The sequence below is a fragment of the Formica exsecta genome, unplaced genomic scaffold (genome assembly GCF_003651465.1).
Source record: "Formica exsecta isolate Colony F162 unplaced genomic scaffold, ASM365146v1 scaffold504, whole genome shotgun sequence".
Taxonomy (NCBI): Eukaryota; Metazoa; Arthropoda; class Insecta; order Hymenoptera; family Formicidae; genus Formica; species Formica exsecta.
Genome location: NW_021852284.1, coordinates 215,596 through 240,328, shown reverse-complemented (window position 1 = coordinate 240,328; position 24,733 = coordinate 215,596). Strand labels below are relative to the sequence as shown.

General features: G+C 38.1%; 1 protein-coding gene and 1 pseudogene across 4 annotated transcripts in view; one reads left to right on the top strand and one right to left on the bottom strand.

Annotated features, from left to right (window-relative positions):
* The window catches only part of LOC115241699 (transcriptional enhancer factor TEF-1), a 174,684-nt gene extending 156,965 nt beyond the window's left edge, over positions 1 to 17,719 (bottom strand). For 2 of the 4 annotated variants that reach the window (XM_029817588.1, XM_029817590.1), the window contains exon 1: positions 15,180 to 16,667. Coding sequence is in view for 1 of the 4 variants with exons in the window: in XM_029817590.1 (XP_029673450.1) it covers positions 15,180 to 15,204 (25 nt within the window). In the remaining 3 variants the exon portion in view is untranslated. Of the gene's footprint in view, positions 1 to 15,179; positions 16,668 to 17,364 lie in introns of those variants that run through there. The other 2 variants (XM_029817585.1, XM_029817589.1) reach the window with 2 other exon arrangements.
* A 129-nt stretch (positions 17,720 to 17,848) lies between these two features.
* The window catches only part of LOC115241703, a 9,531-nt pseudogene continuing 2,646 nt past the window's right edge, over positions 17,849 to 24,733 (top strand).

The following is a 24,733-nucleotide window of genomic DNA, read 5'->3' as shown; positions in this document are numbered from 1 at the left end:
AAAGATATCAAGAGCTTATTAAATTTAAGCATATCTGGATATTTGATAGCGAGCGAGTAATATCGATAACTTGAAAAATTTTAACATCCCCGCGAACGTTTTCTTCTTCAAAAGAGAGAAAGGGGACGGGGGAAAGGAGAAGAGACAAACGATTTCGACCGATGGCTAACTTTTTGCATCGCGTCTTGCCCGAACGTACACGGGGATAATTCTTTGAAAGCAACCGACCGTGGAGAAGAGGAGAGAACAGGAGAGGAGAGAAGCGGTGCGTCAGCTCCCGCCAGAAATAACGCGGATAAACTTAGATGGCCCTCCGTCCAAGAGAACCAACCAAACCCGAAGACTCCGAAAGAGAGCCCGACTCGACGAGTCCTAATGAAACTGTTCGCGAGAATCTTGTTCAGGATCATATGCATCCTTATCTATAGCGAAAATCTTATAGCAAAATCGCAAAATGTACGAGTAAAAAACAAAAAATTTTTTTTTTTAATTTTATAGTATATAGTTAATTTATTAAAGCTAGTTAAAATATTTATGGAGAAAATTATAAATTACAATTATAGTAAGAAAATTCTACCAGAAACTAATATTCTTCGTGTAATGTATAATGACCACAACTTTTATATCTCGTCGCATTATATGGATAGTTTTCTATCATCTTTTTCTAATAAATGTCGCTTAGATTAATCATCTGCAAATTTCTATTTGACACATTTCAAAATGCAATTTATGAAATAATTATACATAAAGAATATCATTTATTTAATCACCTACGTTGAGCAGTGAGTGCTTAATAAACGTCGCATTGTGAAAAGAGAGAGCTAATTAATACGGAGGTAGGGAAACTCGTTCGAGAGATTGTGGAGAAGCGCGAGAGAAGAAAAAGCACGTCACGTCCACCTGCCCAATGGGCAGACGTAGGCGCTCTGATAAATTTACAGTCCGTACACGGTCCTACGAAACGCAGTTACCGCCGGAAATAAATCCATCCCCGTGTAAAAATAAAACTGGAACGAGGAGCCGTAACATATGAGCCACTGAGAGAGAGAGAGAGACCGGGCGACGTTATGATAAACCGTACGCGAGCGAAGCAAAGGGAGCATCGTGAGAGAAGTGAAGAAGAGGCGAATTAGTGTGCGAGCGGAAAGTACCGTTTCGCGCAAACGCCGACCTGCGCGTTAACGATGAGAATGATACATTTATAGGAATAAAAGCGAATTTTCGAAGCGCCGACAACGGATCATCGAGATATCTCGCGTATTTATAGCGAGGATTCTGAAATATAAACTTTGAAGGAATATATACGAGATAATATTATGGAACTAAATATATATTATATAATTCGATAAAATTTCGATGTAGCAATATAATATTATTTCGCTTTCGAATAAGATACGTTTTTCCAGATCAATTTTATCACTAAATATATATAAAATTATTAAGATAACATATGATCGAATCCATAATCGAAAGATAACCTTCTCTCAATATCGATATATTATAGAAATGAGATAAGATTTGAATCTCTGACATACACACAAATGGTATAAATAAGAGAACTGTGTGTAAAATAAATGCTGGCTTCATGACTAATGATCATACTAATGCAGAAACGGCACTGTGACAAATCAAGCTCCGAGCCAACAGGAGACATAAGGAAGAAAGACAGAGTAAGAGAGAAGATTAGGAGGAAGAAGAGTAGGGATAGAGTAAGCGGATGAACTATCTCGGGTGAGGACATGACGCAAACACTAATGACTGCTGCATTAATCTAATCTGGTTCAGGGACCAATAATAACACATGAAAATGACACTCTCCGGAGTCCGATTACGAGACGCTCTTTCTCAGAAGCACCGTAAGGAACACCGGAAGAGAAAAGGAAACGATGAGCACACCCAAGCAGCGGCCGTTATCTTAATTGCGAATAGTCAAATCTGTAAAATCTCATTGTGGAAGGAAAAAATAAAATTGTGTAGGAAAAATAAAATTTTGCATCTCAAAAATAATTTTATAAAATTCAATTTTTTCAGAGATTTTCAAAAAGTAAAAAAAAAAAAAAACAATAAAAATAATAACGCTTTAAAAACCTTTGCTGATTAAGTGATGAATGCTGATTTTTACATTTTACATTATATGTGTTTACATCATTATTTTTTACATCATTACATTATTTTCCTTTATTTCTATTTTTTATATTTATATAAAATCACACGGTAAACATGGATTATGCAATTTTTAATTTGTTTCCAAGAAATTGAAAACAAATTAGACTAAGAGAGATGGCTATATCAATTCTAAAATTAATATAAAACAGCTGTTTATGTCCGCGTATTTTCCTGTAAGCGAATGATATAGTAGTTTGCAAAGCAATGGCATAACAAACGGCGGCAGCCAGAAACTTTTGAACACGTGTATTTCCATAAGCCGAGTCCGTACGTGTATACGGAGTACGTGTACGAAAGGTTGAAATAGTGCGTAAACTTTGTAAATCTTCGACGATGCAATATAATAGTAGTTGAAGTGTAAAGTGACGTTGTATCGCACGAGCGGGAGCCGTCAAGTAGACGAGCGCCATAATTTCTGGACGGTTGCGTATCGCGCTTTTGATATTGTTCCAAGCGTAGGTAGGTAAGCGGCCTTCGCGGAACTCGCGAATATATGTACACGCGTGGGATTATTATCGTTCACGGTTAATAATTATTTCTAGAAATTCGCCGTTCGACCATTTAATGTTGAAAGAGCTCGGATCACGTGCTCGCGTTGTTATCGATGCCTAATATCTTTGCTAAAATGCGATGAGAGTATCTCTTAGCATGTATATATATAGAGTTACCGCACATAGAGAGTTAAAACTACATTCTTTAGTTAATTTCAGATAGAGTTTACTTTAATAAAGAGAGAGAATTTTAATTTAAGGCTTAGTTATAAAGATATATGATGGAAAAAATTATATATATATAATTTTTTCCATCATATATCTTTATAACTAAGCCTTAAATTAAAATTCTCTCTCTTTATTAAAGTAAACTCTACTTGAAATTAACTAAAGAATGTAGTTTTAACTCTCTATAAAGTTTAATTTGCAAAAAGCCCTTCTTTGAATCGCTTGCTTATAATATGGAAATTATTGATGTTTCGATATTTTCGCTGAGGAAAAATCGTCTCTAAATGATCTCAAGAATCTATTATTAGCAGATGGTGCGGTAATTCTAAGACACTTTGTATATATGTAGATGTCATTATAATTCTTGCTGATATAATGACTAACTAATGAAAAGAGAAGCGTACAATTGGGTTATTCGGACACACATTAAAGCCACATATTACAATAACGCTATTAAAATTAATTAATCTCTATTGTTGAAGGAAAGATTTGCATTCATCACTCGACATTATCCGTTCTTTATAACAATTGAATATAATAAGAAACTTGTTCTGCTACGCGTAAGATATAACAATTTAAAGTTCTCCGGACACACTGCTGAAAAATTCTCGAAACGTCGATCGACATGCAGGATCTCGCGGTATGCAAAGCAAAAAATAGCACTATCGAAGGTCTGATATAATCTCGTCTGCCGTTGGATAATTGCCGAGTAAAGAAACATTGTTTTTGCCTTAGCATGAATATGCGTCCAAAGTCCTCTTAATTAACCTTGCGGTTTCCATAGACAAGCTTGCGACGTGAGGCTGACGAACAATGGTTACTTAGCATATCTACTTGGCACGTGTGATAACGAATCCGTGGAAGCCATCACTCGCACTGATTACAAGCGCAGTTTTCGTACGTTGCAATTGATAACGGGAAACTACGGGACGCTATCGGAATGCAAGCGGAATTTGCAAAAGTACAGCGACGATAGAGATCGACGTACTCGATGACGATTGACCGTAACGATTTTTTCATTTTCCGCAACGCATACGTTTCAAGTTGCATAAACTATTATGTATATCCGTGTTTATAATTCGACCATAGTCACGCATACGTTTTCTTCGCATCTCCTTCGCTAGAGAAAGATAGAGAAAACTATAGAGACTACCTGTTACATTTCCATCGAGGTCGAAAGTTGATCGTACACAAGCGCGCGTGTGTACACAACGGCGGCCCGACATGCGATGGATGGATTATGCAGCCGTGCACTTAGAAAGTTCCCCTCGTCAGCGATTTTCCACGGTGAACACAGAGGCAGCGCGCGCCCGATCGGTTCTACGAAACGCGCGTGTACACGCCAAAGAAGCTTCGACGTCGACTAAACTGACACCGATAAAGCTTAAACTTTGACGGAGCAAACAAATCGTGACACTAGCTTACGAAATCTCGACGTAGAGTCGATAAAATAAATCTCTCAAAAATGGAAGAAGAGCCTCTCTCTTTTCGTGTGACATAAATATGTTTAAAGTATAATAAAAGAAAATATGAAAAGAATTATATGAAAATAATTTTATAACATACACGTATTTTACGTATATATATATATATATATCTTGACACATGAATATTTATTAATAAAAAAATATTTTTCTAAAAAGAATCCTCCTAAATTTAACCGTTCGATACTTAGCAAATTATTTTTCAACATTTATTAATGAAAATATATTTTTCTAGAAACAATCCTAAATTTAACCGTTCGATACTTAGCAAATTACTTTTCAACAAATCACTGTCCCCGCAATAATCAACATAGTTTTAACTCGTATGATCCGCAATTCGACGATGGCGAAAAGGCGCGTGGACGCATCTCCCGTCATTCTCATTGTTCATTAAAACCGGAGGGAAACGACGTCGTAAACGCGTCCGCGAAACGTCGGAATGACCAGGATGCTGCAATTTCCATTCGAGCGTGTTAATGCAATACCGTCGCCGCCATCGTCACCCTCGTCGTCGAGGTCGACAACGAGGACAACGTCGTGGTGGCAACAATCGTGAGAGAAGAACGTACAAACACACTCATGCACATGCAAATAACATTTATACCCAGAGAGAAAGAGAGAGAGAGAGAGTATAGGGAGGATTCTCGTAAACATCAAGCCGTAACTGTAAAACCCGTTTCCATCGCGTTTCGCTTACCTCGATCGAATTTTCGCGTATATCGTGTGAAAACATGTTGCGCGAGCATTAATTAAGATGTGAAACGGTATAGATACTGAATTTAATAGCGTTTATCTTAATAGAAACCGATGTGTATTTTATCTCTATTTTTTCCTACAAAAGGGGGTTCTATTTTTTGGATATATTTATTGGATATTATTTTTAAAGATTTATTCCCATAATTAATTGACACATAAATAGTAATAACAAATTTTAATAAACCTTGATAAGCGCGACAACTGATTTTTATCGAGATTAATCATCATTCGTATTAGATGAAGGCTTTGCGCGAACGATGCGGAAGTAAAAATTTTCCACGCGGAAACTCTGTCAAGTTGAATAGCGAATCGTGAATCTACATTACTCACGAAGACGAAGAGAACGGCGGGGACGGAAAAAGAAGGCAAAGCAATTTAATTTTTCTCCCGTGCAGTACGCGGAAGGTTCTATATCGCGCCGGGAGGAAGACGCGACGTGTCGCGGTTTATTACATTTTTCCTCTCCTAGTCAATGAACTAATGGACCGTTGGAAATAGTGCCGAGGCTATAAGCTCCTATTCATCCTTGAAATAAAATCAGCATCATCTCACCGGCTATGCCATCTCACTTCGATTCTTGGTTTCTCGATAAAAATAATTTAATAAAACGCATAACACAACAATTTATTACACGCATATTTTAGTAGAAAGAAATCTTTAATTAATTTCTGTAAAAATAGTTACAAAACTATTTACATTTTTCATTTCAAGCAGATTTAGAAATCTCTAAAATACAGCAGATAAAAATAAGTGAAAAACTCTTTCTTCAAAAAAATTATAAAGAAATTTAAGACCTTTTACAAATTTTATCTATTAGAGAATTCCAGTTTTCGGAATTCCACGATTTAAACCGTAATACTTGAAAAAATATTATCCACGATACAAGGCAAACGACTAGCAAAAAAAAAAAAAAAAAAAAAAAAAAAAAAAAAAAAAAAAAAAAAAAAAAAAAAAAAAAAAAAAAATGATAACAATCTTTCCGCGATAAAATATTTTTATCGTCTTTCAACGATCGCGTGAATTTCACACACACGTGTGTATGTGCGTGACCGCAAGGCTTCTACAACAGGGAACTCGTCGATCACCTTGACGAATCGCTCGCGCGCTGACCTCGTGCCGATCGAGATCGCTTCTAAACCATCGATTCATACGAGAAATCCATCTCGGCAAGATTTCCTGCAGATATTTCAACTTTCTAGTTAACCGGTCGACCTGCCGATACCCGGGCGGTATGCGCGGCGCGTTAAATCACGTCTCCTAAACGAGTCTCCCCCTCCCTCCTCTCCGCCCCGCGATAAGAGGTGGCCATTGTACGCGGTAAGAGAGTTGTTGTTTATATCCTTGCAACCCTGCCCTCGTACTACGGCCAGCATACCTGTCGATCCTCTTTTGGGCTTTCTAGAAAATATCAAGCGACAATTAACTGTGCTAGAGGATATAGCAGAGCGGGATATCGCCCCGAGGTCGTCGTGGCGAGAAATCCGCTATCGAGCGAAATTTTTTCACGCTCCCAAGACTTTCTAGTCGATTGATCCGCGGCGATTATCCTTTCGCACGCGTTAAGCCACGCAAAATTATTTTCATCGTAATTTCCGCCCGTGAATGCGCGCGCGAAGCCAATCATTAAAAAAATTGCGAACCGTCTACGTAAGCGTGTGAAATAGAATACCCGCGCATATGGTTGTGACTTTCCTTTCTCTCCCTGCGCGAGTGTATTAAACTTTCGCAATACCAACTTGCACGTCGTGAGCTATCAAAGCGGGATATGTTATGCTCATCACAATAAAAGAGTGCCTTCCTTTAGACACTCAAATAAAATAATTATTTTTCCGAGATAAACATTATTTTTCTTTATCGCAATATAAATTTCGTATATATATGTATATATACGTTTCTCTCTCTGATACCCTTTTACCTCCGGTTATTTACGTCTCTGCAATTTTCCACGCCGCGCGTTGACGCGTGCACAAACCGCGCTCTGTTGTTGCCTACACCGCGTAGCTCGCGACTGACGTAACGCGAACTTTTGTAAATGTCACGTTTCGCACGATGGTCCTCTCCGCGTTTGAGAATTTTTAAACCATTTTTTTAAAAAAAAAAAAAAAAAAAAAGGTAAAAAACGTTATATTTTATTTAAAATATTGTTTACAGATAGAAAAAAATATTTGTTGAATCTACAAAAGATGATGATATATGCAACTAACAATGCAACACACAGCGGATAGAACGCAAAATGGTCGAGCAAATCCTTGCCTCTCTTTGCCTTATAAGATGTCTAGATTACAGTGTACCGTGCTACATAATCTGTAATCTATATTGCATACACAGTATGTACAAAGACATAAATTGCAGAAATACTATCCTATCGTCATCGTACAATATTATTATATGTATATCCTGCGTATATGTACGATTGATGTTATAGGGCACGCTACTAAAAAAGATATTGAGCATTACGTTCGAAATCTGTACAAGTTCGGGGAGACAGGTAGTTACGAGTAGGGCCCACATAGTCCATACCGGGTGACCGATACGTACGAGCGAATCGCGTGATCGTACTTCGGCTGGTATGCAGACAGGCCGCCGTGGCGTGTTGCATTATTTTAGAGAGGAGCGGGGAGAGAAAGAGAAAGACATATGCATAGGGCGCAGACAATTGCAAGGGGAATCCTGACTGTGTACATGTATCTGTTTACATGTGATACACACACACATAAACACACATACATATTCCACTATAGCGGAGAGAGAGCGGTCGACCAGGTGGTAAAGCTACCCCATGATTTTCTGGCTCGCACGATCCCCTCTTCCAGGGGAGAGAGCCGAGTCTATATACATATATACATACTACTCTCTCGTTCGAATATACGTATCGTGTACTCGACACGCGATCGAATCGCGCGCGTTTGTTAGCATTAAACTGGCAGATAAACGCACGCGTCGCCGACCGCACCCCGCGATATGCATCGCGCTCGCTCGACAGTATCGATGGCGACTATCGATTCTAATCATTTCTTTGCTTTTGTGGAATTGTCGCTTTTCTTACACCAATTTAAATTTTCAGATTCCCGAATAAAATTTCTTTGCACCCGCAATTTTGCTACACATGAAATTTTATCATCCTTAAAAATCACATTATTATTTAATATATTTGTCATAATGACATAAAATTTAATTTGTTCATAAATGTCAGAACATGCGTAATATATGCCCATTCAGTAATTTAAAAAAAAAAAAAAATAAAATATCTTAAAAGATCCAATTAATTAATATTAAATAATAGGAAAATACTTTAAAATTTTTAATTTTTCTTAAAGTTGTAAAACAATACATCACTTGTTTTGAAATTTTTGAGCAAATTAAATTTCATCTTCTAATTAAAATTCTCAGAAAAAATATGCTATTTTATCATAATGCATCGTACATACTTCTTACGAAACGTTTAAATCTTTAAGTCGATAGGCGAATGAATTTTTTCCGACTCAATAGATTCTTTCATGTCATTTAATATACTTAATAAATTATTTTCAATAATTATTCCTTTTCTTTTTATTGTTTCGATATAATGGCACATATTATTCTAAATTATACATTCTTAATATTATCTGTTTGCGTATATATTAAATAATATATCAAAGATATTTTTCTATTTATAAGTACCTAAATAAATAAATATTTTTAGCATTCAGCATTACAAATATTACAGTCACCATTATCTTTGATATTTTGCGCTGTAAATATTATAAATCTTTTAGCTTCATCCACACGTGTTCTGTTAATCGATCCGCAAAGCTAATAAAAGAGAACATATTTTACAATTCCGCGTATACCATGAGATGTTGACACAAAGGATGATCATTATTCATAGCGAGCGGCAAAAACAAGCGAAGGACGACGCATGACTCATATACCGCCGAAAGCAGTCAAGCGCGTAATACATGTCGATTACGTCTAATCGACGATACTGATAAACGATATTAATCGTTGCTTAATCTGCCACGAGCGTGCATATGTGAATGTGCATGTGTGTATATGTGGTGCTCGCGGGAAAAGCTGAAGTGACGCGACTGGTAGTCGTTCGAAAGTTACGAGCAGGGCTTTAAATCGCTTTTAAATCCGGCTGGCTGGTTCCACCGGTTTAGATATATAAAGTCCAGCAACCACGTGACGTCCGACCTTTCGCAAATCGGTCCACGAATAGCGACTTTTCGCGCTAAAATCTGCCGGGGTACGCAGGAACATTCGACACCTATTTAAAGGCAACGGTTTGTGAAACGATATCGACATAAGTCTTTTATTTTATGACTTGCATAATATTGCAATGCGACATTCTAAATACAAATTAATGCAATTCATTGTTGTTATTGTTATGCCTGATGTTTATATATAAACGTTATAAAAATATTATAAAAATGTGAAATATGACGTCAAGTGGAGAGACATTTGAATGGAAAATAGCCATAGTCATGAATATAACTACGTAGCATAGCATCTACCATAATCGCGAAATAACAAGGTAAGATGCAAAGTTAAATAGAAAAATGTACCTTACATTTTTTAAATATACATTACATTACCGCCATGCAGTAACTTAATGCCATCTATGAAAATCGGGCACGAACTTATGCAATCATCCAATATTTATTTTACATACCATTTACATTTTCATTTAGGAATAAACAGAAAAATTATTTTCAAATTATTTATAACATTGGTATCAAATTCCTGTTTAAAAATCGTGTATGAGATGATGTCTGACGCTACATCGGTCGAAGTTTAAACGGTCTTTTTAGACGGCATTCGTATCTAGAGCATCGAGATCCGCGAGGAGAAAATCTTCCGTCAACTCGATGAATATTTTATATCGGCGCTTCGGGCGCGGTTGATCAAACGCACGTAGTCGTCATAAATGCAGCGTGTGATTTTTCCACGTAGTAAAATTGCTCCGCGGAATCGCGAACCGTATATCCCGTCGTACATAACTCCGATATAAACCGCGAATGAAAAGTACTACTCGTGAGATGGTTTTAATCTTATTGAGAAGAGGGACAAGTGTCGTTAATTAAATACGCAGCGGCGCACAAGACAGTTTAATTATCTACATAGCAATCGATCCTATGTGAGAAGAAAGTACGTACACCTTTGGTAATAATTTTAGTTACTTGACGATTTGGCACCGTCTACACCAAATAGAAAGCCACGCAGTTTGCCGGTCCCAAAGAGTCGTGCGTGAGCAAAAAAAAAGCGTAAAACATCCGAGAGGAGAGGAAGGCGAGACGAAGAAGTGGAAAAGGAGAAAGAAGAGAGCGAAGAGAAGTCGTGGTCGGAGGGTCGGTGCGCGCGCGATAATCCATTTGCTCCTTTCGTAGACCAACGGGACAAGGCATTCTATTTATATCCGCGAGAAACTTGCGCCTAATGTGTAGACCAGTATTGTGCAACTTATATCGCTTTCCATAAGGTATTTTATTGTGTCTGGAGAAGAGAAATATAAATGACGAAAAATAACAATCATTTTAATATCATTTTATTAATTGCAAAATTAATTAATTGAAAAACAAATGTGTGTCGATTGTATGTCCGAAAGATATAAATATTATTCTTTGATAAATTGCAATTAAAAGTTTCAATGGAGATATGTAATTTTAATATCTAATATTAAAAAAATTTTCAAGTTGTATATACACAAAAGTTTCTTATCAAATCTTTTTTTTTTAAAAAGGAACGCGTCCAAAAGTTTCTTTAAAAGAAGTTTTTTCCGGTAATAAAAAAGCATCTTATAGCATTGCGAGAACGTGATGATAACGAGAGACCGAAAAAAGAATAAAAACAAGTTGTAGTTTGTAGCCCCGAGTGAAAAATCGCCCGTGCGTACAAACAATCCATTCATTTAACAATGCACGATTCGCGTTACATTCAAGGCCGCTACGTCGCGGATCAAAGAGCTTCCACAGCAGAGAGCTGCCTCGTGAAGAGTTGATCGTTTCGCCAAAGGGCGAGCACTTCAAAATAATCTATACCATCTTCCTGTTCTCTCTTGCAATCACTCACAGATTTCCATTAAAAACTAGCATCCGTGCTATTACTCTGTATATATAACTCGAGGCTGTAGAAATATATTATGATAATGGCAGTTATAACATAAAAATGTTTCGTAAAAAAATCGAAATTGTATGTAAGAAAAATGGGGATCAACTTCTCTCAAATAAAATTTTTAAATAATTAAAACATCGATGAAAAATCCCCTATAAAAAGCACAATGTAAAATACCATTACAATGCTCGGTGGAAATCCGTGGAAAACACATTTTTCACATAAAATTGACATATTATTTTATTTTTCACATTAATTTCGCAATAAAATGACGATATTAAAATAATCACTTTTTTTCGTAATTTATATTACTCTTCTCCAAGAATCAAACACACAATAAAATATTTACGGAAAGCGATGCAAGTTGCAATAAAATCGTGCATTTCGCGCTGTTTTCCGACGTCGTCGACTCTCGTTCTTCAGATCCCCTATAAAAAGCACAATGTAAAATACCATTACAATGCTCGGTGGAAATCCGTGGAAAACACATTTTTCACATAAAATTGACATATTATTTTATTTTTCACATTAATGTCGCAATAAAATGACGATATTAAAATAATCACTTTTTTTCGTAATTTATATTACTCTTCTCCAAGAATCAAACACAATAAAATATTTACGGAAAGCGATGCAAGTTGCAATAAAACCGTGCATTTCGCGCTGTTTTCCGACGTCGTCGACTCTCGTTCTTCAGCGCGATAAGATAGAATCGAGAGATACGATATATATATGGCGAGATATCGTTCGTGGAAGTTCCGTTCTCCGGGAGATTTGAATATCGAATTTATCGAAATACATACGTCGATATATTATCGCGGCTATCGGTTTCTTCGGACTCGCTCGCTCGAGGAAGAGAAACGAGTCGACCAGCATCCATAGCAGAAACGAGAGAAGTGGAATATAGAGAAAGATACAACTTGCACCTGCTGGCCGGCTATAGAAGTGGCTTTCCATTAAACCGTACGTCACTTCCGAGTCGATCCTTATCAATTAAAAGTCGACGATACTTGCATCGGTCATTTTAAATTACGACACAGTAAAAGAGAAGATAAATGAAGATACTATTTGCGCGATTAATACTCGAACGGATTGAGCGAAAAAAATTGAGTGAAAAAAAAAACGACATATAAACTCCGTTATATTCGTTCAATACACAGCTGGTATCTCCTGACGTAAGAAACTTTTCAAAAATATGATGTATTTGCGCTGCTTTGACTAAGTTTTGATTTTGACAGCTGCGATATTACATGGTTCTCCTCGGTTTATATACGTAATAGTTTCATTGGTAAAAAAAAAAAAAAAAGTTATTTCAGGAACACAAACTGCGGGAAATTTTTCTTTGATCGTTTCCGACGTCGCAATTTCCGGCTCGAACATTGCATTGTGAACTCTGAGAAGAAAATAAGTTAGAAACACGCTGCGCGCGTAAAAATTTCATACATAAGCTCCTTTCATCGGGAGAGTTTTAGTATTCTTGTTATATGATAACGAAAAAATTTATAATTTTGCTGCTCGACGCGTGACAAACATAACTGCAATCGGGAATCGCGCGGGGTCGCACTCGAGACGCTGTTTGTAGAAAGTGGAAGCGAATTGCAAATGTTAGCACAATTGGTTGCGGCGACGTATTCGTTGCGGAAAATAGAGAAACGCGCGCGAGACGAATATTAAAATATCGCGTAGCTCGATGCAATTCTCGTACATGGCGGCAATATTTCTCCAATATTCTCGAGGATCGGATATCCATAACCGATGTATAAGTCGAATTACGTAACGTGACACGAGAAGAAGACGCTAGAGATAAAAATTAAATGTTGATAACATTTTAATATCCATGCTTTTACATAAATGTAATATTTCACTTTATTCAGGTATTGACGTTCGAATTACAAGACTACCCTTTTATATTGTAAGATAAGAACTTATATATGAAAATGATACATCTCTCTTATTAAAATGGATTTGGCAATACGCTATTTTATCCACTTAAACGAGCAATAATCAGGAAAACGCATAAACTTCGATATACCGTCGATCTTTAAGCGCGAAGCGTATTTTCGAACGATTGCGTCATCGTCTCAAAACGACGCGCGATGAGATCGGATCTATCTCTAAGGAGGAAATCGCTAGTTATTAGTGAAACACGGAAAACATTCTTATCGCGGATGTAATAATCAACCTCTCACAGACCGCTTGAAGATGACATATAGATACATACTATACAATCATCGTCATGCTTATATTGTAAACAAAAGACATGTAATATTTATAGATTACACGAATAATAGAGGCCCGTGTGTATCGCAATAACTAACAATAAATTTCATTATTCAACGTCGTATCGCGGCTTACGTAGAATGTGGCTAGACAAGCAAAATTAAATATGGTACGAGATGCAATTTTTTTTTTTTTTTTTTTAACAAAGATAAGAGCGTAACATTCTCATTTATCATTTTTAAGTGTCGCATATGTGATTGTTACTCATTTCATAACAAATGGTATAAAATATTTGCTAATATGATTTTAATTCTTAATGTAAATTATTCTAATAATTGCTACTTTATGAAAATCAGATTTTTTATTATATAATGAAGTACCCGTATGATGAAAAGAGAACACAAGAGAGAAAGAGAGAGAGAGAGAGGAATTGGTCACACGAAATATACACGTATTTTTCAACATCGAATTATGGGAATTTTCTGTATGTAGAATATAAGCGCGCGCGTTTTCTAAGGATAACCAACACTGAGATAGAAAACGAGGAAAGATATGGATGCGATCACGAGATCTCGATTGAATGACGTATCAAGGAGAATACTAATCGCACGCGATCGAGTCGTTAGAGACGGATATTGCGATAATATTTCATAGCGACTAAGCTCTCTTATTGCGCAAGACTAAGTAAACAAAATGGTACGAGATGCAATTTTTTTTTTTTTTTTTTTTAACAAAGATAAGAGCGTAACGAACTCGCAAAAGATCAAAGGGATCAAGAATCTCTTGATTGCGAGTTTCCAATTAAACTATGGTGGCGTGCGAAAGTAACATCGCAATACGAACGGTTCCAAAAGAGATCGAAGAAAAATTTCATTACACTTTGAGGAAAAATTTGATATTTTAATCAAACAATGTCAAAATGCGTTCCGCATTCGTATGAATGCAATAATTTTTTTTTATAGAAATAACATTTGTTTAAAAACACAATATCTCCATGAAATGGATAGTAAATAATCTTGATATTCATACGTATTTTGCTCCAAAATATTATCCACGTAAATCAATATGTTAAAAATGTTATTAAATATGCAGAAAGTAGATGAATTTTAAATATGATAAAATATATCTCGCAAAAATAATTATATGTCTTGTACAATGAAATTATTAATTAATTATATATAAATTATTTATCCGCTATTCGCATTAAATTTCTTCGATGAATTTTGTGGCAATATATTTCTCCCTTGATTATCGGCATATCGATATCTTTAATGAAAGTAGTGACAAGTAATATATACACATGCGATATACCGAATATAAATACATATTGACAGCTCATTGAATTGGATCATCCCCATGTGTACTTACATCTGATTGCGCGTTCGACGCGATAACGCGGCGAATTACCCGATTAAATTTACGTAATGATGTATTGGCGCAAAAATTATTTTCGATAACACGTCAACGTGCCGCATGTAAACTATCATCCGATGTTTTTCCTTTCATATTTATTAACAACAATGACACGATCTAGTATGCAAGAAATGGCACCGGAATTTATCGTTGCACGCGCGAAAATAAATCGAAATTTTCGGATTACGAATTATTTAAAGATGATTTATGCATCTTTACCACCTGGTGAATAACGTGAAAGTTTGATCCGGAAAACTTGACATTCTCATACACACTCACACACGCACGCACACACACACACACACACACAATAAAAAGAGAAACTCACTCCAGAAATAATGCACAGTATCCATCCAAGCCGCGGTGGCGAAGGTGGGACGTTGCTTCCTCCCGAGTTTATCGAAGCGCGCTCAGCAGCGATCGTACAATAAAACAATACAGAATGTCACGTTGCCTCCGCGCGACGATGCTGACCTCGTCGTCGTCGTCGTCGTCGTCGTGATGGTTGTCGTCGTCGTACCTCGCGACGACAACAATACACTACTAACACTCTCGTCGTCGACGACGAGTTTCCTTTCGCCGTTTTTCACCGGTTCTTCGCGATTCACGTTAGTCTCGTGCACGAGAAGATTTAACCCGGTATCTTATTCCTATCCTCTTCTCACACTTCGCGAAACAATCGCCGATCTCCTCTCAACGACAGATACGCGAGTCGCGACACTTACCGCGTACATTACCCCACGCACGATTTTCCCGCGTTCGTTTCTCCGTCTCTACGCACACGCATACGCGCGATAGAAGAGTCAGACGGACGGAAGAAAGCGGGGGCGAGAAATAGACGAGGAACGCGAGGAACGTAAAATCACGTTGTATGGCGAAGCGAAGTTACGTTATACGAAATACAGGACGGATGACGGGAGACACGAAAGATGTACACTTCCCTCGCGATATCGCGTCTAGAAAGAGAGATAATCACGCCGGTATATCAATTTCGCGCGTCGCGACCAACACGACGATACGCGTCGCGTGCATTCGCGTGCGCGCGCGCGCGCCCGACACTTTTCAAAACAATGTACAACCAACACCAACCAGAGCGCACGTCTCTCACCCCGTATGTGTGCTCAAGCTTCAAGCGTTTTCTCGCGCCACCGCCGCGGCTCCCCTATCCTGTCTCTGTCTCTCGCTATCGTCTCCCTCTCCCTCCAACAACCTATCAGTTCCCCCGTCTCTGTATATATATATATATATATATCTTGCTGTCTCTATCCCCCCCTATCTTCTTCTCTTCCAGCCAACGGCGGTTTTTCCGCACGCACACGCCGCCGCGGATCAATAATTCACCATACGAATTCACCAGAAAGCGGACGAGCGGGCGAACGGGTGAGAGCGCGAACGGCGACACGAGCACGAGCGTGCGGACGGGCTGGCGGACAAGCGACTAGGCGGTGAAGCAGCACGCGTTTCTGTCACGGCGCTGCCCCGCTCGCGCGCACCGCCGAAACAACGAGGAAACGCGCACGCAGCCCACACCACCGCGACGACCGCGAGAGGAGAGAGTCACCCTAACCTCCACGTCTGGGCCGCGTCTCGCGCCGGGTGTTTCGGGTCGGGTCGGGTCGGGTCGCGTTGCGCTGCGCTGCGCCGCGCAGCGCTCGTGCGCGCGATTCGGTGCAGAAGCGCGTGTTCCCTGCACACGTTCCCTGACGCACAGCTGACAGGACGAAAGCGGTGTTACGCGCACTCGTAAACGCGCGACACGACTCGGGATCGGACTGTTCGAATTCACGGATGCTCGACGTAAACAGCCCTCTACCGGAACGCACACACCGGTAGAGAGAGAAAGAGAAAGAGAGAGAGAGAGAGAGAGAGGAGAGCACCTCTAACACGGCCAACTTCGTGCCGGTGAATCGTTTTTCTGTATCGCCGTTTTTTCTCTCGCTCCCTCTCTCTCGACCTTTCTCTCTCCGAGAGTCATGCGAGACTTTCTCTCTTTACCTGCGCATCTTTTTTCCATTTAAATTCGAAACAACAGAGGGTTAAAGTTAAATGTGCGAGGACGCCTCGGGTAGCGGAAGTGCCGCGCGAGCTTGTGACAAGCGAGTTGAACGTGCGAGAATATCGGTCGGGCAACGGATAATAACGGCGTCAAGCGTTCACTTGCTCGTTCGCTCGCCGAGACACTCTCTCACGCAGTACACGCACCACACAACTCTACGTTGATTTCTTTCTCTCTCTCTCTCTCTCTCTCTCTTACACACAACATAACACACACGCACATACGGCGTCTCTCGCTCCCTCTGTCTCGCTCTCTTTCGTTCGTCGTCCATCTGTGACTCACTCACTCTCTCTTTCTCTCTCTCTCTCTGCAGATAATATCGCCATCGTCGCTGCGGTCGGATTCGTTCCTTGCGCGGGCCCGTTGCGAGACGACGCCACCGTCAGGACAACACGGGCGTGGACGCCGCGCACTTTCGCAAACGGCGCTTCGGCATTATTTTGTATCATGTACTTACCACTAGACGAGCTGTATGACGTGGCGGCACACGCACGAGCACGAGAACGGCCCTTATTGTCGCGAACGAAATTCACACGGTGTTATATTAGCGCGCAAGACTGTGCACCACGATAAATACGAGAACGGTCACCACTCTTGTTTTTGGTATGCCAGGAATGGCACAAAGAATCTGGACAACGCACACGCCTGCTGCGCAGCCGGTCTGCGCACACGCTGACACCGCTTACGCGGTCGCGGGAGAAACCAGAATCACGAACGCGGCCGAGGAGGCCCGAGGTGGCCCGAACCTACGTCTCGCTATCCCCACCACTCTTACGGAGAGCACTCTCCCACTCTCGCTGCTCCACCATTAACTATCCCCGTTCCCCGCGCCACGAATCAGTCGCGTCACGCACGTAATGGAGGTAGGATGTTGATGAGTCCGCTCGCTCGCTCGTCCGTTCGCTCTCTCTCTCTCTCTCGCTTTAGGAAACGAGGAGCACTTGTTGAATTTCAGGGGTTGCTTTTAGGCTTTACAAACGAAAACGGTAATAAATGAAAATGTAGAACATTCTTTGAAGAGAAAGCTCGCGCATTAATCATTTCCTGTACTTTTTTCATGCATTCTGAATGATGATTCATAGTTTTATATAAGATATATATTTGATATATAACGCGAAAAAACGTAGAAGTTATTTTTTTGAATATATTTTCCATTATATTTGGCGTTCAATTTAATAATCCATAACGCTACCGTCTCTCTTTATCTAGTTTTTCACGATTATACATTTTTAATTTGTTGCTATATACTTGCGTTGAATATCGATAAAGTCGTGTACCGAATGCGTATTTTTAAAACTTAATATTACAAGAAAAAAGGCAAATTAAATAGAATTATCAGAAATCTTTCTAACAGAACGTTTTTGAAGTTTACGTTCTACATTTATTTCAAGATTTAGAAATGCGTTCAAAACGTCTTTCGCTTACGTCTCTTTTTTTTTGAAGATAATTTTATGTATACAACAGTGGTATGTATTTTATATTGTATACAAAAGAGGCTCCTGATAAACAAAAACACAGTATTTATACCTGTCATCAGATATACACGAAAAACTGAAACAGTAAGCAAATCGATCATAATCGAGCATTCTCCTCGAGGCAATCTTTTTAAAAATACTCGATTCTGATTGATTGTTTCTGTTTATTGTTTAACTTTTTTTCGTGTATTTGAAATTTAAACATGATTGTAAAACAGCATAGTTACCGAATAACTTTAAAAAATGTTTCTCTGTAAAAATAAACACATTATAAAAAGTGTTTAAATTTTTATATTTTGAATTATTAAAACTCTCTCCATCCATAAATATAAATCATCTGATATCAAGTATGCCTGAAGGCCTGAAGAATTCCCTTTAGAAAAACATCAAAAATATTTTGCCGCTACAGTGTTCTTCCTTTTCTTAAGAATTGCTTAAACAAAACAAATGATCAACTGGAGGCATTGTTACAAAGAAAAAAGTCGAAATAGAAATGGTCAAACCCTGCCATTGTAAATACATCGGTCCATAAAGCAATCCGTTAATGCTTATAGTTGAACGAATGACCCCCGTTGGCTATTTTGTGGCGCCTCTTTTCAATTATATTTACTCCAATATCAGATTAAACTTTTAAGATTTTAAGACTTTTCTTCGAAGTAATATTATTAACCTTGGTAAGGAGAATCTTAAAAGATCATCAATTTCAAGATTATCAGAGAAGTCTACTTTAAAGCATTTATATAAAAGAGTCTTTTTAAAAGTTTTTTTTTGTAGGAGGTACGTACGTGTGTGTGTTAGATTTTCTTATAAAATTTTACATACATATATTTGTTTATTAATGATTTAAAAAAGAGAGAATTTACATGTATAAGTTATATAAAATATATTTCATTTTTTGAAAAAAATTTTTCTTTAATTTATCGGAGACAGAAATGCAGAATATATGAAAGAAGGTTTATGGTTTTTAAAGATGACAGTACCTCAAGTTCAAATTTTAAAATAATAATTTATTTTGATACATGTATGAAAAATATATGTGAAAAAATTATTAATTTTTTAAAATTCAGGTTCTCTTTCTTTCTCTCTCTCTCTCTCTCTCGAAAATTGTGTTTTGAAAAAGTGTGCAAAATTCACAAGCCGATCAAAATTCGCCTTTAAAATACACTTGAGAAAAGTTTTGAGAGAAACAACTTTAGAGTTTTAAAAAACCATTTAAACTTTTTTTAGAGTTTTAAAAACCATTTAGTTTTGTGCCTTTCAAAATAGAGTAAATAAAATAAAGAGATTTACTTTTATTTTTCTTACTAAGAGATTATTTATATCAATTTTATTCAAATGATCAATATCTTTATCTCTATTTTTTTTTAAACATTTCCTTTGACATTACAGTGCGCGTAAAAAGATATATATTTGTTTTATTTATAGAATTTACACACACACAGACATATAATATCGGATTTATAAGCTCTCAATCATTTAACTTTTAGTACTGAAAATATTTTTAACTTTCTCTTTCTTTCGCTCTATATTATTTTATTATATTTTCATTTCGTGTAATTATATATGTATTTTTATATTTTTATGTATTATGTGGCATTCATGTAAATATTTCTATTTTACTTTTTAAAAAGGGTTTCTGTCTCTATAAAATCACTTGTTCGATATGATGTAACCCAAAAACAAACACATATGGTATTTCAAAAATGCTACACGATATACAATAGCTCAGTATCGCAAAATGGAAAACACCGCAGATTAATAACGACGATGTCGAACAGTTTGCTCTCGCAAACCGAAACACGGTTCGCGTATGAAAATAATGCCCGGAGCTGTTAACTTTTGCGACTGGCACAAAGGCCCGGCCGTAATTAATGCCTTTAAACGTTTGCCGCGCAATGAGCTCCTTTTGTCAGTCGGTTGCATTGTGCCGCACAAAAGTTTACAAACGGTCCGGGGCAGCAGCGCGACGTGGCAAAGCGCGACGCGATGCACCGCCGGGCTAAAACAAGAGTTTTCAACGCGTTGTACGCGTTGCTGCGCGGGTTGAATAGAAATGGGCAGCACGGGGCAGACTCCGCGATTTCGCACACAACGTGCCTCTTTAAATACTTAATTATGTTAACGCCCGATTTCGTGCGAACTTTGGTCTCGTGAAAACGCGCTGCGTTTAAGCCGCGACCTCTTCCGCGATGTAATCCCCGCGATTATGAAGTATCACGTGGTTTTTACCAATGCCATACTTTGATCTCTTTGAATATAGATTAAAAAATGCTAACACTTCTATATTCGATGCGAAACGAAGCTTAACATGGCATTAATTTCTGCCTTAATAAATTTATATTGAAGTTTTTGATCCTTCACTACAGCCATGTAGAATTATAATGTCAGAAGCGAAAAATTATGTGAATCTCTTTTTTTATAAATTAAGGGATTAATAGACAGTTGTAAATCAATTCAAATGCCATAAAGCCCATTCTCGCTAAAGATATAAAATGTATGCAGATTAAGTGCATTTATATTACAATACAGAGTAATGAGAAAAAGAATATTTTAACAAATTATGCTATTTAACGTAAGTGGTGATATAAATAAAAAAAAGTAATTTATTTCAATGTATGACGCAAGAAAACAATTCATTTAATTTCTCGCTTGTGATACATAATTCATACAGTTACGAGAAAACAAAAACCTTAAGCCTCGATGTTTTTGTTGAGCAATTTGACAAGAAGTTTATAATGAGCTTGAGAATAAAATCGTGTAATTTTCAATTATATAAGTTTGTAAGAATTGTTGTCATAAATATTCTCGTTTCTAATGTTATAGTTTAAGAAGTTATAAAAATATGTAAATAATTCGATTTTCTCGATTGCTATCTTGATTGCAAAGTTATATTTGCCGACGTACACTATATTTGCAGTATCAGAAATACACGTAATGGCAACTGTACGTGTTCGACAAAAGGCTGGTTTACCTAGTGCCTGCACAAGCGCGGATCATTGTTCTCTCTTTGTTGCAAACTGGAGAGCATTGCGACAAATAGATAACGATAGAAATTCCACCAAACACTTAATTTTCAAAGCCATTCTATGCCGACAACGCGTTTCCTAACGATAATTAGAAGAGCGAGAGCTTTAATAGATGGGAAAAAGCGATCGAGAGAGAAAGAGAACTCATGAGGACGGAACTTATCTTATTTTAATGCATGGCATGTGGAATTTTGTTCGCGAGGAAATTGACAATTATCCCTCTCTTTACACCCTACCGCTTATTCGAGCTATTTTGACCCGGGTATAAGACACGGGTGCTATGTCGTAATCCTATTTAACGTCGATAGTCGTAAAACTGCTCCGCGAAACGCTGGTTTGCGCGACGATATCGAAGATAATTCAAAAGCGTGGAAACAATGCTGACAGCAATACGAGAAGATAAAATAATTGTCTCTTTCCATCACGTTGTGCCTGTCATGCAGCAATCAACCGTTACACCATCAGATGATCGTTAACCAATACGTAAAAATATACATATATTTTCTTTTCTTTTTGTTTTCTTTACTCTCTCTTTCTCGCTCTCTCTCTCTCTCTCTCTCTCTCTCTCTCTCTCTCTCTCTCTCTCTCTCTCTCTCTCCTTCTTTTCTTATTTCCACGTGTCGTGAAAGAAGTGTTGCGCGCGCAATTTGCGCGTTATGCAACGATGCACTTTGCATTCAGCCGCATTTGCTGACTTTACTTGGAAGATGGGTGTAGGTTCATCGACACACAACGCACCGCGACGACGCTCCGCACCTGACTCCTGCAAGAAATCTGCAGCGTCGTCGAGTCGAAATCACGAGCGTCGTTCTGCACGAGTCAGATATACGTTTGTGAAAAATAGACGAATTAAAAGAGAGTTGACAGAAATTCATTTCACGAAGCTATAAATTTTCATGACTTTTCAAAGTCGGAGATTGACTTTCAATAATTTTCGTCGATTTTCTTTTTGTTCCGTTTTATTCTTACTCGCACATTTGAATTTTCAAAAAGGACAAATAGAAATAAGACAAAGAAATCTTTTTCTTATATTCAAGATATAATTATATCGCTAAATGATCTTACATGTTGGAAACAGGAAGTGATAGAAGGAAACCAGATTTTAGAGATTAGGCGTCCACACTTATAGAAAAATTAATATAATTTTCTCTTAATTCATGTAGATTAAAAAGAGAAGCCACAATATACAACTTTGTTATTTAAAAATATAATTCGCAGTGGCCGTTGACACGGTATCATCTCGCGCGAGATGCATTCATTGTTCTCTCTCTATGTATGTGTGTGTGTGTGTGTGTGTGTGTGTGTATGTATATGTGTATGTTCGAAGTTGTATTTGATATGCAAGACAGCTAATCCTAGTTCGCGTCTAAGTTTGCGACATCATAACAATACTCAGATGGACAACGGATTAGCCGGTGCAACTCACTAATTGTAACTGTAATATCATAACCAAAATCATAAGCATGTACGATGTTCCGCAAAGTTACGGAAAGTTTCAACATCGCACACAACTGTAATTTATTAACTATGCTCGGTTTTTGAACTTGCCAGATCTAAAATGAATAACACATTCTCAACTAGGAATAACACTTTAATGATTGAATACGGTTATAATAATGTATAAAATCATGATGTTGTATTGCTGCTGCAAATCTTTGACGTAAAGATTCTCCTCGCATTTTTCAACGATATTTTAGCGACGACGTAATTTTATTGTCAGTTTTGCGACATGGCGTCTTTCCTTTATCGGCGCTGCTTTTATTTAAAAAGGGAAAAATAAAAAAAAAGAGTAAAAGAGAGAGAGAGAGAGAGAGAGAACGCTTTAGATCTACTCCATACCAGGGCTACGCGTCGTCCTCATAAACTTCGAAAACATTTCTTATAAACGGCAGATATTCCGCGGGGGTGAGATTCCTGGCAGGTCTTATCATGGCAGAGATTTACTCGCAAGGACCGTCAGGTATAAAGTATTAAAATATCACGCGAACGGCGCATTCGCTTTCCCTTATCCTTCTTTCATAAATTTAATTTGTAATTGTATTTACTGTGTGATACGGCGTGCAAAATAAAATTTATGTAATCTAATTTATGATGAAAATAAGATATAAACACAAATAAGTATCACAATATAAAGTGCAATAGATCTATTACATAATTTTTTATTTCTTTATATATAAATTCTAGGGATATTTTTTTATAACGATTATGTGTAATAGATTATTTTTGGTAAGAATTTTTTTATTTTTATATAGTTTTCCGCAGAAATCTAGATAGATTTAAAAAAAATTTTGCGGAAAAAATCATAAAATAACTTGAAAATCAATTTCAAAGATAGTCAAAATTCAAGATTCAAAAATTGCAAAAAGTAATAATCTAATCTACAATCTAAGCGCCTAATCAAATTTTTATTTTAAGAATTGAGCCCATACTTAAAAAAAAAAATGATACATAAAAGAAATCGCAATGAGAGTCTCTAAGATTTCACTCTACGCTTCTTCGATTGAGATTTCACATAGGGATTGAACAGACTTGAACAAGTTTGAACGCGCAGGGATGCGTACGACGCGTTTATTGTATCCGATCCTGTATAAACGAGGACAAAGCAGCGACGGAAGAGAGAAAACGCGGGGGAGATGCGACGGAGCAGGGCGGGTGCGAAAGGGTCGAAAGGGGCGAGAAGCGGTAGGAAGCTGCTGAAGGAGGAGGACGAGGAGATAGGAAGGTGAACGCGTACCTCACCTGGCATACCGGGAGAGTATCGCGACACATTTTGATCGAATTCTTCTCGAGGTCGGGGAATGCCGGTATCTCCCGTAGATATTATTACATATTTAGGTAGTGCTCTCTCGCGCGGCGAGCGAAATCTCTCTCTCTCTCTCTCTTCTTGCTTCGGAGAGTTAATACACTTAGAGAGACGTATTCTCTCTTTCCTCTCTCTCTCTTTCTCTCTCTCTCAGCTACATGGCCGCGGAGCGTACATATCTAGTTCACTATACTTGCGCCACTGCTGTATCCTCATAGCTCTCTCGCTCAGATTTCGAAGGATCGCAGTTCTGCGCGATATCCTGCATATCTCGGCATACCGTCCCCGTCGTTTCCGACATTGTTCCCTCGGCCTGCCCCCGCTCGGCCCCCGGCCCAGAACCCGGACGCGGAATAATCCCACTCGTTCGACGTCTACCGGGCCCGGCTTCCCGACCGGATTCCAGTCGATTCTGGTACCGAGCTTGTGCAGGGTGAGAAGCCCCGGCATCGGGCATGATAATTGGATGCTTTTCCGCTCATTCTCATCCCCCCCCCCGCGTCGCCGTCTCCGAAAAAGCGC